Genomic DNA, 17418 nt, shown 5'->3' with positions numbered 1-17418 from the left:
ACAAACCCATTCTCATTGCCGATGTGACAAATAATAAGCCGGTTTCCTTTACCTGTCAAGAATCAGTTTTAGTTATCTCGTAATGATGCTAACTTGGTTCGAAATATACATTAATTGCCGTTGGATTGGAGTTCTGTAGTTTCAAAGAATAACTTCTCAAGTCCTTAAAGAATTTTAGTAAACATTCATCTTACATTATTTTGGACAATGCCAAGAGACATTTCCTAACGAATGCAGTTGATTTACGAAGTGTAAATAATTTTTGAAGAGTGCCAACGAATAGTGAATCATATTTCAAACAAACATACTCTATTTACGTTTCATTTGACATATTTTTTATCAAAACTACTTGGCTACGCGTACTATTATCAGTATCTTTTAGAATCTATTTCTGCGTTAACCAATTGTCGCCTCCTTACGAACGATAACACTCAAAACTTGTAATTTGTATGAGCTACGATTAACGAGGTTTACCTTTCAATGTGTGATTTGTAGCACAAGATACGATACGCAGCGGAAACCAATTGTCCGGCCTCGCAGCTCGAACCCTCGTTTCACCTATCGCACCCGCTACCGTTATAGCTTGGGAATAATAATAATAAATAATTTCACAAATAAAACAAAAAATCAAATTCAAAATTATGTATTGCCTATTTCTCTTCAGAAAATCTGAGTCCAATGTACAGAGTATACGGGATCCTGCAACAGTGGCGCGGTGTTCCATATCTCAATTTAGGAAACAGATAGAAATCAAAATTTCTATAATATTACCTCATTGCACGAGCTCGACAAAATAAAAATATTGGCGGTCACACAGGGTGTTCAATTTTTTCTGGACGGATCCCAACTGTGTTTTTTTGAATAGCAATCTATATTTTTTATCGCTTTTTCGGTTTCTACAAAGAAAATAAAAGACACTTTATGTATGTCTTCATTTCGAAAATATTGACGGTTTTCGAGATATCTAGCATGACAGGTTTTTTTTCCAATATTCGTCACTCAGAATATTTGAAATCATAAAGTTGTGCCAAGTCCAATTGAATTTTTTATTTGGTCAAATATTCTATAGTGGTAACTCTCTCAAACGATATATCCAAAATCTACATACAGGATATGAAAAACCGCTTGCCACATATTGTAAATGAAAATTTTCAGAATTTTCCTTATTTTAAATGGAACGCCCTGTATATAATTGATCTATAAGGAGCGCCAACGAAACCTCTACAAATTTTATTAAGTATTCCCTATGGCTAGGTTCCATAGTTTTTCTCAAAAAAGCATTTTTTTCGAAAAATGATCGTTCTTCCTATTTCCACGCCATAAACTCGCTCCAAACCATCATATAGAAATCGTTGAAGATGGTGTTGTGTATGAAAGTGCTAGTGAAATATCAACTTTGCTGAACAATTATTTCATAAATGCTCCAGCAGAAGTCATTAACAAAATTGATCAAGCTCAAGTAGAAACCACAGATCTTCCTAAAATTCAATTCAATAACTTTACAATATACCTCAATCCTTTTGCTGAGATAGAACTAGAAGCACTCTTAATGAGTAAACTCAAAAACAAACATTCTGCAGGAAATGACGATATACCGCTCTTCCTTCTAAAGAAATGTTTGAGTAATATCATCAAACCTCTGACTTTTTTAGTGAACTTGTCATTTTTAAAGGAAACATTTCCCAACTCCCTTAAAACAGGGAAAATCATCCCAATTCATAAAAAGGGTTCAACTAGCGAAATGGATAACTATCGTCCCGTAACAATAACGTCAAGCTTCTCAAATATCTTTGAATATTCTTTCCTTGAACGGTTGTTGAAATTTTTGGATGGTTTTAATATTTTCAGTGAAAATCAGCATGGGTTTAGAATTAATCCTTCAACGAATACGGCTGCAATTTCGTTCTTTAACCAAGTTATTGAATATTTGGAATCAGGAGAATGCCCTGCTGGGGTCTTTTGTGATCTCAGCAAGGCATTCGACTGTGTTAATCATCAGCTTTTATTATCGAAGTTGTACAACTATGGAATCAGAGGCTCTGCTTTTAATTGGATTTCTTCCTTCTTAACTGAACGTACTCAGTATGTACAAATTTCGGAACGTATTTCCGGAGCAAACACATTCGTTAATTCTGAAACTGGTGGTTAACATGGGAGTTCCACAAGGGTCTATATTGGGGCCAATTTTATTTTTATTGTGTACCAATGATCTTGAGAAATACCTTACAGGGATCCCTGCTACCATGTACGCTGATGATACTTCTGTGATAATATCGGACAAGGATGAAATTGCAGCACAACAGAAATGCGAACAAGTTCTCAGTTCTATAAACGAGTGGTGTAGCCTAAATTCTTTATATCTGAATGCAACGAAAACCCAAATCGTCAAATTTCATAATTGGCAATAAAATTGTCTTTCATTAAATGTTTGCGTTAGTGACACACTAATATGTAACATAAATGAAGTAAAATTTCTCGGACTAGTTGTCGATGAAAATATGAACTGGAAAAGTCACTGCACTTATTTGAATAAAAGATTGAATTCTTCATGCTATATGTTCAGAAGTCTCAAGCAGGTCCTGGAGGAGCCTCAACTACTATCCTTATATCACTCCCAAGTAGCATCTCGAATCAGGTTTGGAATTTGTTTGTATGCCAACTCCACTTCAATAAATGACGTTTTTATCATGCAAAAAAGAGTTGTAAGAATTGTGGCCGGCGTTTCCTCCACGAACTCTGCTAGAGGACTGTTTGTTAAATATAACATATTGACATTATTTTCACTCTACATATATGAACTTTGTAATCATGTTCATGAAAATAAAACTAAATTCAACAGAAATGCAAACCTGCATGACGTTAAAACTCGTCAAAAAAATCATTTTCACATTCCATTTTGCAAATATAAAATCACTTATAACTCACCTGATCATATGGGGCTGAGAATCTATAACAGACTACCCCACGATATAAAAAATGTCAATGAATGTAGGAAATTCAACAAGATACTGAAAAAATTTTTAATTGAAAAATGTTTTTATTCATTGGATGAATATTTTAATATGTAGTTGGTGATAAGCCTGTTACTGTCTAGCTTATCAATCTTTTTACTTTTTACTTTTTTACCTTTTGTTGCCCCGACTATTCCTATACATATTGTACTATGTCTTTTGGAAAATAAATATTATTATTATTATTATTATTAAAGACTTTTTCCAAAACGAAATCCATTTGACGACTGATAAGAATGCATGAAAATATATTGTTTCAATTTTGTACATTATCGCGTGTCCTCTAGTTTTTTTTTAAATGACAACTCAAGCCTTCCCTTTAAATATCGCCCCATGCCTAAAACCACATGTTGCTAGATAAACAAGTTTTGAATTACACCGCAAAATGTATATTTTTTTTTTCTAAAAATAACAACTCTCTATTTTATCGCCATAATATCAATGATTTTTTTACTTTGAAATCCATATGTGACGACTGTGATCGAGATATATGTTATGTTCATAACACATTCATTCTCTAAATAGAACACCGTGAAATTTCTTCATTTGATGCATAGTTTTTGTCCAAGCCTTTCCTTAAAATATCGCCCCATGCCTAAAATTACCTGTTGCTAGATAAACAAGTTTTGAATTACACCGCAAAATGTACGTTCTTGAATAATTACAATAATTTCAATAATCCCGAGATATGTGCCATATTTTTTCGGTCTAAAACAACCTTCAGCGACCTGATTAAACGATTTGTTGAAACTGGTGTATCAATTATTCTAAACACGAGCGCATCAAGCCAGCTACTAATGAAGATAATGAATTGCAAGTTCTTTTTGCTGTTGAAGAAGATCCTAGTAGGAGTCAAGGACAAATTGGTGAAACAGTGGATATAAGTGAGAGATCAGTGTAACGAGTTTTGAAGAAACATCGCTTTCATCCATCTCATACTACTGTATGACGATTTTGAGAAAAGAGTGAGATTTTGCAATTGGGCCATGCTGGAAAAAATTCGTCGAAACGAATATTTTTCCAATAAAATTTTATGGTCGGATGAATCGACATTCCATAAAAATGGATTTGTGAATCAACATAATTACCAGTTCACACTCGAAATAGAGATAGAGAGACAGATAAATTTCTTAGACCTGACCATTACACACAATTAGAATAAATTTGAGATCAATGTTTTTAGAAAACCTAGCTATACAGACATCACCATCCCAAGCGATTCTTTCTATCCAGACAGTCATAAATCAGCAGCCTATAATTCAATGTTGCACAGAGCATTCTCACTGCCTTTGTCTGCTAACAATCTAGCTAGACTGATTAAAATAATTACACAGATAGGCCATATTAATGGTTTCAACGCAGATACAATCCACAAATTTGTCAGAAAACAAAGCCGTAAATTCACTTACAGATTAATATACCCCCAGATCAGACAATCAGATATCAAAAAATGGGTAACTCTAACATATTTTGGTAAAAGAACAGAGATAATTGCGGGTTTCTTCAGAAAAAACAATGTGGAAGTGGAATTCAGACCACATGCCAGGTTATCTGATTTCCTTTTCAATGCCAAAGATAAAGTGGAAAAGTTGGAGATATCTGGAGTTTATAAGCTCAAGTGTTCGGATTATACCTAATAGTGTTCATGTGAGACAATGTGGTTGAAATTTCCAAAAACGGTATGATAAACATGAAAGGTCCTTCAAACTAGACGTTTTCAAACCATTCTTTGGCATGGAACCAAAAGTTTCCGAAACTAAGATAAGGAAATTTTGCACTGTGCAAGGAAGGGTTGCAAACTCAATTATTTTGAAATCCTTGGAAATTCACAAGCATAAACATTGCAACCTGCTAAATAATCAAATCGATTTAGTTTACTCACCGGTTTTCAAATAAGCATATCCACATTGTCCATGTAATTAAAATTCAGGTACTCAATCAAGCTAAGTACCTCTATTATCACCTACAGTGGTGTTATATAAGAACTAATGTTATGAATCATTGTTAGTTTAATGTATAAGTTTGAAAATATCCTTATGGGACGAAACTGTAGTAACGTTAATTACGAATAAAAGTTGTAAAAACATATAAAGTTTCAATTATCTTTTCTTCATTATGATTTCCTATCACGTAGTAACGGCTACATCAACCATTTTATTAAAATATTTGTAAAACTATTTTGTAGTGTTTGCAAAAGGCCTTCCGATTATTAATGAAGACTATAATATTTTATAAACATTTCCAATTTCTTACTTATAGGTCATAAAAATATTGAAAATGTTTCTAGAAGAAATTGAGTTTTATGATTCGTTTCTCCGAAACTGTTTTGTAACTATTACAAAATATAAAATTGTTAGTTGGGTATTGACCAATTTTATACTTGAATTATGGACATGAACTTTTCATTGCTGAGGATGAGCATGACAGAAATCGGAAATTCTGAAATCGACAATTTTTGAATCAGCTTTGAGGAAAACTGGCGTTGAAGAAGTACAAACTATTTCAAACGAGTTGAAAAATCAAACACAATAGAAAATCACATTGCATTTTGAATTGAAATTCACAATGAATTCATTTTATTATAACTGAGGAATAATAAGGGAAATCTATAGCGAAACATACGTATAGAATTTGCACTACCTGAGGATGATCGTCAAATGAGCTGAACTAGGTAAATGTACCCGATTCCTCCCACTATTTCTCACTCAAAGCTGTCCTTTCTCTCTCTCTTCAAAGTTCAACAGTAAAGCGTGACTGTTGGTATATATTTCTGGCTAACGTGTAGCTGGTATGCCTGTACCTTGTGCCAAAAAAGGGAGACAGACCACATTATAACGGAGTAAGGGATTGGACAGACTCCGCACCAATCAGACAGCTCGTTACATTTCAGGATATTGTGTCAGACATTTATATTTAACGTATCGGAGCAAATTCTTTCAGATCGCCTCTCGAACGTAAGTGCCTGGTGCGGTGTTTAAGTGTGTATTTTTCAGCAAAATTGTTGTGTCCCAGTTTCAGGAATTGCTTTTCTTTCGTGGATTGATGTGAAAGTGTAAATGTGATAAAATGTCATTGTGTCATACTAGCAATTGTGCGATAAGTGCATTTCGATTTCTACGTAACAAAATTTGGATATACGAGTGATGTGATTTCATGTTAAACAAAATGTAACATGATGTTACATTTCGAAACGGAGATGTTCCAATCCAGCAAGTGCTAGTATGACAATGTGTCTAACTGAATTCCAGAAATTCAATTTTCACAGTCAATATACTTCGGTCTCACCTTTGATTTGAATCATATCAATTTGGGGCTTGACTTGAAGCCTGAATTTCAATCAAACATAAAATTTTAAAGTCAAAAAACAAATAACTAGCCATCAGCAACCCTAATCTCCAGTTTGCTTTTCAATTCAAGTACTTTGATTATGCAATACTCATTGTGTGGACACAAATACTATTAACTTTGATAGAGAAGTTATAAAGTTTTGTAGTGACAAACTCTGTCATGATTCTTGTAGATTTGACAGCCAGACCTGATTATCTGGCCTCATTTGAACTGATGATGTAACAAATCAATCACAACTAGTGATTCTACTAGTTGGTTCATAAGTGGTTCAACAGTTCTTCAATCAACAAAAAAAATGAACCGCAATATCATCATGTAATGGGTACTTACATCAATTACGTACCTTCACACCAAACATTCCTCTATTTTTAGTTAGTAACCACACCTAGTGCTCCACATATTTCAATCTATTTATAGATCAGACTGAATATAGTCTGAATATCTATTTATGTGGCGGACTGGATTTTCCTACTATATCGGGTAATAAAAAGTATTCTCGATTCAATCACAATGAGCCGCTAAGCCTAGTGATTTCCTTAAACAATACCTGGGGTATTAAGAGGGTCTTCATTCAAAATATTTGGTTTTTTAATCGTAATCGCAATCTTGACTTGACTCGCCAAAGCAGTGTAAGTCAGTCAGTTTATTGATCACTGAGCAGCGATGGTTTGAGTAAAGAATATTTTGTCAATATCATCAGACGTAAAAAACCTAGAAAGCACCATATACTGTTTTATAAGTGCAATAAATGATCACATAACCTAAAAACCTGTAATCAAGTGAGGTCAGATAATAGAATAAACAACAGTACTTCCATTGTTTTCTATTGACTGTTGAAAAATGAAAAATAAAACTTTCTATTGTGAAATTTCATCTATTCGAACTTCTATTGTCTGATATAATATAAATTGATTTGAAATCTCTGAAAGAATGTGTAAACAATTTAAAGGACTAGCTGAGAAATAACAATTATATCAAGCAAAAAAACTGAAATTACTTTTAAATAAAATACGAGTAACAATCAAGAAACTATCAACACGAGATTAAAAATTAAAAAAATCATAAAATTATCAACAAGAAATGAAAATTAAAAAGAAAAATTAAAAGATTCCAAACCAACCTTTTATTTTTTTTAATTTTCATCTCTTGTTAATAATTTTTTAATTTTTTTTTATTTCAATCTCGTGTTGATAGTTCAATTTTTTTAATTTCTCGGTTGTTGCTTGTATTTTATTTCATTGTAATTTCAGTTTCTTTGCCTGATATAATTCTTATTTTTCAGTTAATCCTTTTAATATTTCACAGATTCTTTCAGGGATTTCAAATCAAGTTATATCATATTAAACAATGGAAGTCTGAATTAATGAAATGCAAGCCACCAAACATTGTCAACAACCTTCAGAAAAACGTTCTATATTTTTTTACTTGTATTTGTAACTAACGTCACTGCAGTTTCATCCTATAAGGACATTTTCTAACAAATATAATAAACTAAGTTTATTGTATTGGTTTCAAAATGTCCTTATAGGACGAAAGTGGTGAAAAACCTAGAGAATTGTGTGTTTAGTAACAGCTAAATCCATTAATTTATTGAAATCAGAATATTTGATTACACATTTATCACATTGTTTTCATCGCTGCTCCGTTGCCATGTGTATGCATGAAATCAAACTTGCATGTTGAACTTTCCATAATTTTTTTTCAATTTCAACTTCCCTTATTAAATTCATGTAATTTTGCAGGAAGGCTCTAGGGCTATCAGAAGTATCTGTATAACTTTACTCAAGTCCGTACAAGATGCCTAAACCAGCACAACAAGAAGGGGATGATCCCGACCCAACCCCATACTTGTTCGTTTCTTTGGAACAAAAACGAATTGATCAAACGAAGCCCTATGATGCCAAAAAATCTTGTTGGGTGCCAGACGACAAAGAAGGTTTCTTACTTGGAGAGATCAAGGGTACAAAGGGTGATCTCGTTACCGTTGGTCTTCCCGGAGGAGAGGTAAAATTAACAATATTACCGGAAATTGTGATTTTTCAAAATATTCAATTCATCTCCTGATCCCTCTCTTTCCCAATTTATTTTTGATTCTTTCAAAAATCAGTTATATTCACAACTGAGGAAGTTCAATACTTTACAATTATTTTGGATAGAATTTGTGAAGAACACATTTGACGCAGAAGCAAAATTAATTGAAATTGGAACGAACATCATTCGTATTTCTTTCCTTAACATCAAAACTTCGCGATTAATACAGTTCATATCACTTCTTAGCCAGTCAATATTTATTAGCAATTAGTTATTTACTGAATATTTGTTCTTTAAAAATTCACCATAATCAATAGTCACAGAAAAATAACTGATTAATATTAGACAAAGATAAGGTAGAGACATTATTTCACTCAGTATGATGCTCTGCTAAAAAAATAATATATTTTGTGATGATATGAATAGTTTGGAGGTATCAAAAAATTATTTGATGGCACTCATAATGTCAGTGACAATTTTTGGATTGGTCAATATCACTTCCCATCATTCATAAGCAATTCGTTATTTACCGAATGTTCAAATTCCTGTCTCTGAATTTTCTAAAATATAATGAAAAGTATTCTTCTCGAGGCAAGCACATTCACTTATAATTGCTTACAAACAAATTTTTTCAATAATTTTTTGATTTTCGTTTTCAAAAATATAAGTCTCTACTCTGCTCTACTATATTCAATAGTCACATGAAAGGAACTGATTAATGTTAGACAACGATAACGTAGAGACATTATTTAACTCAATATGATGCTCTGCTGATAAAATAATATGTTTTGTAATGATTTGAATAGTTTGAAGGTATCAAAAATTCATTTGACGGCACTCAAAATACGTTATACATTTTCCCCCATTTTCTTTATCTCATCAGACTCTTTCGAATATGGGTAAAGTTGAAATATACTCGTCTTCTGTTTGGATTTACAACAATTTCTTATGAAACGATTCAGTTCAGTTCAATTCCTTCCTTTCGTTCAAATGGTAAAAATCGAATTTTAGAAAAAATCATCATTTTCAAGGTAATCACTTAGTTTATTATTGGACCTCAAAAATTATCGATTCATTTTGACGGAGTAGAAAATGACAGGGAAATAATCATTATTGATTATCACTACCAAAAATCACCAAGTGGCTAATATCAAAGTCTGGAGCAAATTTATCGTATTACCAATATATTTTTTTTTGTAATAATGTATGAAGTAAAAGTATCCCAAATTTTGTGCCATGCTCAGATCTACTCATTAATTATGAAGTCACTCTGATACACGTTTTCTTTCCAATGAAAATTGTGAAGGAAATAGTTTTAAAACGAGAGTTTTAAAACAAAGCTTTTTATGACTTTCTACTTCTCCATCATCACAAAAAAATTGAGGTAAACTTTTGAAGAAATAAAAAAGTTATTTAGTTCAATCTGAACTGTTTACAAAAGTTTACAGATTATGCACACTAGTTTACACTATATAGTTACAAACTATCATCATGAGAAGATCATAAGTGTTTTTAGGTCACACAAAATCCTAGTTTCATTGGTGAAGTAAGTGTTTCCTCAATAAGTGTTGTTCAAGAAGCTGCTAATGAGGAGTTGAAGACTGGGTTTCTCTCCCAAAACTAGAGTTGAACCTGGGATTGATACTTTTCCATATCAACACTTTAATTATGGAATAATACTGGAGTTTTTTCCAACACCAAACCGTCATTTTAACATCTCGACACGTGATCAAACATTGATCTTTCTCTTGAAGATGATCACTTGGTGATCGAAACACGTGTCGAAGTGTTAAAAAAGGTTCGACGTTGGATTCAATTCCAGCCATAAGAATTATTTTATATCAACACCAAATCATGTACATGATCTATACATCTCAGTAGAAGTTTTTATATTGAAGTTACCTAATATCCTAACTCTTTTGAAAGTTTCACACATATTTTGTAACAAGATGAAAAAGTAGAAATTCAAAAAGCTTAATACCTAATCTGAAAAATGTGAAAATTATAATGGAGAACTTTGACATCTGTCGAAGAAGTTGAGAAATAAATAATCAGCAAAAAAATAATTGCAAATATCTTTGAATTTTTTGTCCATTTCTGAAGGCGGAGGCAGATTTTGGCCTCCGAAACGTTAAGATAAGTATTGTATTATTTATTAGCAAATTTTTTTTGATAGACAAAATTGTTAAATACGACAAGTTACTGATAAATATAACATTTTTCTTTGTGGAAAATACTTTGATTTTACGCAGTAACTTATCGAGGTGAAGTAAAAAGTTTGCCCTTTCTATACCTACTTGTATAAAGTTCATTCATTGTGGAAGGTAAAAAATACCCAAAAAAGGCCGATGAAAAATAGATTTTCCTTCATAAAAAATTACTTTTGTTCAATAATTGATACTTAATTGTGATAATTTTTCGAGGAATCACTTGAAAAATTCCAAAAAGTCTTTGGTTAATTTTTGAGTGTTATAATGGAAGGACTAAGTCTATTGTTTCTTTATTTTCCATAAAACTAACAATATTTACAAAAATGGCGCCTTTGTTCTGGACGGAAATATGAATGAGGAATCTATTGTATATTAATCCTAGTAAATTTGATATTGAATATGAAGTGAGAGTCTTGAAATCAAACCCCTATCTAGTTAATTTTCAAAAGTCTAAGTTCCTGTTTTGTTATCCAAGTCATTTTTATCATTTGATCAAGAGTAAAGGTAAAAAGAAGCCAAGCAGTCAGTCTAAATACTGGTCGCTAATCCAAATAATATTTGAATATCGATACAGTTGATTACCCCGACTCATTGGCAATTCTGAAGAGGACAAATCAAATTTCCTCTTGAAGAAATTGAATGATGTGTACCTATATAGATTTTGAACCCTGTTTTTCATTTTATCGAAACTTTTTGCTCATTTTTATACACATAATTCTCTTCTGAGTAGGAAAAACACTTCAAAAAGGAAAATGTGCATCAAGTAAATCCCCCCAAATACGAAAAAGTCGAAGATATGGCTGACCTGACGTACTTGAACGATGCCTCTGTTCTTCATAATCTGAAACAACGATACTATTCCAAATTGATTTATGTAAGTATTTCTGAACCACATTAACACTTTTTTTTTCTCGTTCAGGAGAAGAACTTCAAAAAGGACCAAGTTACCCAAGTGAATCCACCAAAGTATGAAAAATGTGAGGATATGTCCAACTTGACATACCTCAACGACGCATCAGTCTTACACAATTTGAAACAACGTTATTATGCAAAATTGATTTATGTAAGTCGTCGAAGAAAGTTGATCCCTCTTGAATTTCTCGAATCCACCCTAGAACAAACATCATCAATGCATTTTTATTGAAACTATTGACATAGTTATACGATTTCAACAAATCTAGTATCTATGTCAATTATACCTTAATTGTCAATGCTGTCTTTATTCAACTGGATTCGAGTGATTCAACCATGGAGTGTGGTGATTTCTTGCCTTTGAAACGGATTACACCGACAAGGCAAAGTAAGGATTCGTCTACATCTTTTCCTTACCTACATTGGGAGAACCGGAAAAACTCCGCCCAAAATACTATTAGGTTTTTCATCGAGTTCACAGCATATAAACTGGTGTAACTCACTTGACGATTTCATACTTTCACCGTTGGGAGAACCGGAAAAACTCCGCCCAATGTGATTCATTCTTCTATCACACATAATGAAGTATGTTTTTCTTTTCCAGAGTTTGATTTTTTCATTGATTGAATTTATGTCATCAAATATTCTCTCAAACAGAAAGTGTGAGTAATTTTGATATTTCAGATAATGCAGGCGCAAATATCAAATTATTTTTGTTGAGTACACGGACAACAGAAAAATAACTATTCATGTACACAGTATGTAACGTGTTTCACACATGACTCAGATTTTGCTGGAAAATTGGTTTTTATTATTAGCCAAATGATAGAGTTATTGATTACACAAAGTTTTCATGCTATAACTAATGTCCATTACACTGCTGTCACTTTTTTCTTCTTCAATAAAAAATGCTGCAGAAAACGCCTTAAATTCTGTTATAATTTAGTGATTGATTATAAAAAGTAAGGAGTTTTGACAGTAATTTCGAAAATTATCTCTTTATATGTAATAATCATAAAAAATACACATTTGAAGTTAATTTGCAGTTGATAGAATAGAAAACTTGACGACTTCGTAGTTTGAAGAAAATATTTAGATATAAAATATGGCCAATGGATTTGGAAAACGGATATCAAAATCGCTATTCCACTTTTGTGTTTGAGAGAACATTTTGGAGATCAGAACACCAAAGAAATTATTTTTTCTTCAAATCCCCCAATAACATGTGGTTGAATTATGTTTTCAGACTTACTCTGGTCTTTTCTGTGTCGCTATCAATCCTTACAAACGGTTCCCTGTATACACTAACCGTTGTGCTAAACTATACCGTGGCAAGAGGCGTAATGAGGTGCCACCACATATTTTTGCTATTTCTGATGGAGCCTACGTCAACATGTTGACCAGTAAGTTCTATCTAAAAAGGATTTACAACACAAATATTTATACTGTTTTCGTTTACAGACCACGAAAATCAATCCATGTTGATTACGTAAGTACCGTAGCAATAGAATTTTGCAAAAGTATCTCTTACATGTTTTGATATCATTTAGATAGCTAGAATTCCAAAGTAGTAGGCATTAGGAACTAACGCTAAGTCTTTTCTCGATCAGCGAGGAGATTGTAAAGTAGGTTTAGTTTCCGGCGGAAACCCCTGAATAAGAAATACATAGTTGCCGGCCGAAATCTCAGAACAGAATGAATGAATCGGCTAAGAAATGTGTTGGACGTACCTTTCGAATAATCATCACTGAAAATATGGCCGGGGTCATAAATATAGTCGAGAAAGGTCAACCACTTGTGCCAGAATCCTTTGTCTAAATCCATAAAAGTGTTAACAATGAGTATCTTCTCGAAACATCCTAAGTGGTAGCTGTGGATCTAAATATCCATATGCTTTTTTCGGCAACAAACTTTCTTTTCGAAAGAAGAGGGCATTTCAATGATATGCGATGAAAAAAATACAAAAATGCTAAGTAAACATTGAAATGAAAGAATTAACATAGAAAACCCAAGCAGATGGATATTTTGGACGACTGCTCCGTGTTAGAGTTATGAAAAGTTAGTTTCCCAACAAGAATTTATAATACAAAAATGAAAATCAATAACGAAATAAAATTTTTCTAAAGTAAGTACTTGTAGGAAAAACCTACAGAATTATAACTGTGACACAAATGTTTTCGTTTTAATGCAATTATATTTCTGAGAATGTAGTACCTACTATTATGGCATTGTACTATAGTAAAATAGAATCAAAGTCGTATCGAAAATACTTCTTGTGAACTGATGAAAACATACCACATCATGGTATGTTTTCTTGTATTGTGCTTATATTGTGTTTATTCTCCCAATTTAAATGAATCCTTATGACTATAGATAACAAAACAAAAAATTTTCATATTATATGTTATATGATATATTGGAGAGAGAAGGTAAATGCAATGGAACACATTTTGGTCGAGTCTCTCAACAATGAACATCATATCCGTTGATAATATATAGGGTCTTCCATTAGGCGCTTTCTTTCTTTGAATTTAAATAATGCAAAGTGCATCGATGATATTTTGAAGTTTGAGGTTATGTTAGCCTCGAGGATCACTGTGGTTTGTAGCGTATTTACATACAGCTACGACTTGAGAAAACTCCAGAAGAAAAACTCTAATGGGTTCAAATCGCAAGATCTAGGTGGCGAGTTCACATCACCTCCACGGGAGATGACCATGCTCTCTGGAAAGTACCCCTGGTAGTAGGAGAATGGATACTCAAGATTCTCTCTAGTAGAGCAATAAGTATCAATGTAGAAGACATCACAGTGGACTGGCCATAAGGGGATGTCCACAGGGAGGAGTTTTATCACCCCTTCTCTGGAACATAGTTCTGGATACCCTGAATAATCCCCTCAACAATAACGGATCCTACACAATTGCATATGCAGATGACATAGTTATCTTGCAGACCGGCAAATTCGTGAACACACTGTACGATAGAGCGCATGATGGGCTCAAATTAATAGAAACATGGTGTGAGGAACACTCACTGTCGGTCAATCCCAAGAAGACTGAGATGATCCTTTTCACCAGGAAAAGAAGTTTATCGGGCTAAAAACCTCCTGAAATCTTCAAAAGCAATCCGAACTTTTCTGAAGAGGTGAAATACCTTGGTATCATCCTCGACAGGAAGCTAACATGGAACTCTCACCTACAAAGAAGAGAAAAAAGAGCATATGTGGCTTACGAGTAATTTCGGAGGACGGCGGAACGCGCATGGGGTCTTTCACCCCGTGTGGTTACCTGGATCTACACTGCAATAATAAAACCTATGTTAACGTACGGAGCTATTAAATGGGGACCAAAAGTTCTACAAGCAACGGCCATCCAAAAATTATTTCAATTACAGCGACTGGCTTGTTTATAGCAACACCAACCGCTGCAATAGAATTGATTACGGGTCTGACCCCTCTGGACCTGTACGGTAAGAAGGTTGACTTAATGGCCATGTTACGGTTGCGCACGCCGAATGTGAACCTTGAAGTAGGAATGGGTCAATTGAGGATGAACCTAAGGCGAGAAACGCTTACTGCGCAACCTCTGCTGCAGACAACCAGTGATGCAATTGAACCCAGGTTTGTGTTTAATAATTCCTACAAAATCCAAATAAAACAAATGCAATACGCAAGGCTCAAAAACCAAGAAAGGCTCAGGATGTGGAGTGTACTCCAGATCACTTAGCCTTAAGGATTAAGTGGGGAATGGAAAACTAACAGCGTGATTCGAACAGAACTGGCTGGTATCTCAAATAACCAGAAAAAAAATTTCTGGCAAAAACATAACAATCTGCAGTGACAGCAGACAAGCCCTATTAGCCTTGAACAGACATGTTACCTTAGGGCTAGTACTAGAGAGCCATCAAGATTTAGCCAAAGCCTCGATAGATAACATTATCCTGAGGTGGGTTAAAGGGCACGACAGGAGTAAAGGTAATCGCATTGCCGACTCTTTAGCCAAGGAAGCGGTTTGACTAAGAATTTTAGGACTCAGTGGCATCTACGGCCTGATGACTTCGACAATTGCGGAACTAGCCAAATATTACACCCATGCTCAATCCCTAAAGAGATGGGATGGATGCAATATTACCAGGATCATCCTGGGCGATCCTGGGAAGCTGGCGCCAAAGAAATATCTGGCGATGACCAGGAAAAATCTATGCTTAACAGTAGGATTTCTGACTGGCCACTGTCAACTGAGGAAACACCTCCATAATATGGGGCTAGTGGACACACCTATATGCAGGATGTGTGAACAGGAAGTTGAAACTGTCAGGCATGTCCTATGCGAGGTCCCGGAGTTACTGTCAATGAAAGAGTGTATGTTCAGCGAGTCTTGGCCTACACCTGCCGATATAAAGGAGATATCTCCAAATGACCTGTCCAACTTCCTGGAAAGGACAGGATGGACGATGACCTAGGAGGACAACTCCTCGGGAGGATATACAATGGGTCACATGTGGCCTAAATGCTGTGGACTTACACTCACCCTTCTTACTCTATAGATACAGAGCTGCGTGGCACGTAGCACAGTCAGGTTGAAACCACAGGTTGTTGGTGCTAAGATCATCCAATTCAGACCAAAAGAAGCACTATGTTGGACATTCTATAGTGCTCGCCGTTCACAGTGATGACCTGGCCAACGTCGTTCCCAAAGAAATATAGGCCGATGACGCCGTCAGCCCAAAATCCACACCGAACAGTCACTTTTTCCAAATGCATTGGACGCTCTTGGATCTCAGGTGAATTGTTATCGTCCCAAATTCAACAATTTCATTTGTTCACGAACCCATTCATCCAGAAATGGGTCTTATCGCTGAATATGATTTTATGATAAAAATTAGGGTCAGTTGCCAACTGCTCCAGAGCTCATTCAGCGAGCACACGTTATATAGTCGTTTACTTGGATTAGTTGAATTTTGTAGGGTTCAGGCTCAAGTCACGACGCAAAATTCGTCAAGTTGTGGTCTGCGGAAGGCCAAGTTCTTGTGAGCGACGCGAAATCGACTGCTTTGGATTCACCCGCACACTCTCACAGACAGTGGCGATGTTTTCGGCAGATCTTGCGTTTCGTCGACGTACAGGTGTTGGTCGATCGTCGACTCAAAATTTATCGACCACATTGCTAATAGTCCTCTCGGTAGGACGATTATTTTTGCACGTGACAGCTAATTTGACAGATGTATCTTCAACAAGATGACCGTTATCACTTGTCAAAGTTCGGAAGCCCCTGTTGAAAGACCCTACATTACCGTGACACATATTTATTCTTCTTTTCATTGACAGTGGAGAGTCTGGTGCTGGTAAGACTGAAAACACGAAAAAAGTAATTGCTTACTTCGCAACTGTTGGTGCTTCAACTAAGAAGGCTACTGATGATTCCGTCAAGAAAGGTAACTTGGAAGATCAGGTTGTACAAACCAACCCTGTTCTTGAAGCTTTCGGTAACGCTAAAACCGTCCGTAACGACAACTCTTCCCGATTCGTAAGTTGCATTTCCATCTGTCTAAATCCATGAGATTAAAATTACTTATAAATTGTTTAGGGTAAATTCATCCGTATCCACTTCGGTCCAACTGGAAAACTGGCCGGTGCTGACATTGAAACTTGTAAGTTTCTACCAACGTGTTGAGGGAATTATAATAAAAACGTTTTTGTTATTCCATAGATCTTCTGGAGAAGGCTAGAGTTATTTCCCAGCAATCACTCGAGAGGTCGTACCATATTTTCTACCAAATCATGTCTGGAGCTGTTGCTGGAGTGAAAGGTGAGATTTTTCTTTTTTTTGTCACAGTCACTCTTTTGTATCCACAATGTGAGCGTACAGACACTGTTGGAAACATATTTTAATCATTTTTTAGCTTTT

General features: G+C 34.6%; 2 protein-coding genes across 51 annotated transcripts in view; one reads left to right on the top strand and one right to left on the bottom strand.

The window, feature by feature from the left end:
* The window catches only part of LOC111511904 (uncharacterized), a 32350-nt gene extending 25067 nt beyond the window's left edge, over positions 1-7283 (bottom strand). The window contains exon 1 of one of the 2 annotated variants that reach the window (XM_023167972.2): positions 6703-7283. The gene's annotated coding sequence lies outside the window, so the exon portion shown is untranslated. Of the gene's footprint in view, positions 1-5651; positions 6316-6702 lie in introns of those variants that run through there. The other variant, XM_023167973.2, reaches the window with a different exon arrangement.
* An 818-nt stretch (positions 7284-8101) lies between these two features.
* Mhc (Myosin heavy chain) overlaps positions 8102-17418 on the top strand; it is a 34537-nt gene continuing 25220 nt past the window's right edge. For 25 of the 49 annotated variants that reach the window (XM_023167947.2, XM_023167941.2, XM_023167922.2 and 22 more), the window contains exons 1-7: positions 8102-8363; positions 11520-11663; positions 12759-12915; positions 12974-13001; positions 16839-17037; positions 17098-17161; positions 17221-17319. In XM_023167947.2, coding sequence (XP_023023715.1) covers positions 8157-8363; positions 11520-11663; positions 12759-12915; positions 12974-13001; positions 16839-17037; positions 17098-17161; positions 17221-17319 — 898 coding nt within the window. In that variant the 5' untranslated portion in view covers positions 8102-8156. Of the gene's footprint in view, positions 8364-11330; positions 11475-11519; positions 11664-12758; positions 12916-12973; positions 13002-16838; positions 17038-17097; positions 17162-17220; positions 17320-17418 lie in introns of all 49 variants that reach the window. The other 24 variants (XM_074184724.1, XM_074184728.1, XM_023167949.2 and 21 more) reach the window with 1 other exon arrangement.

This window comes from Leptinotarsa decemlineata, unplaced genomic scaffold, assembly GCF_025532065.1.
Source record: "Leptinotarsa decemlineata unplaced genomic scaffold, Ldec_3_MD MMD2_tig00026358_RagTag_RagTag, whole genome shotgun sequence".
Taxonomy (NCBI): Eukaryota; Metazoa; Arthropoda; class Insecta; order Coleoptera; family Chrysomelidae; genus Leptinotarsa; species Leptinotarsa decemlineata.
The sequence above is the reverse complement of the archived record's forward strand: the minus strand, read 5'-3'. Positions and strand labels throughout refer to the sequence as shown.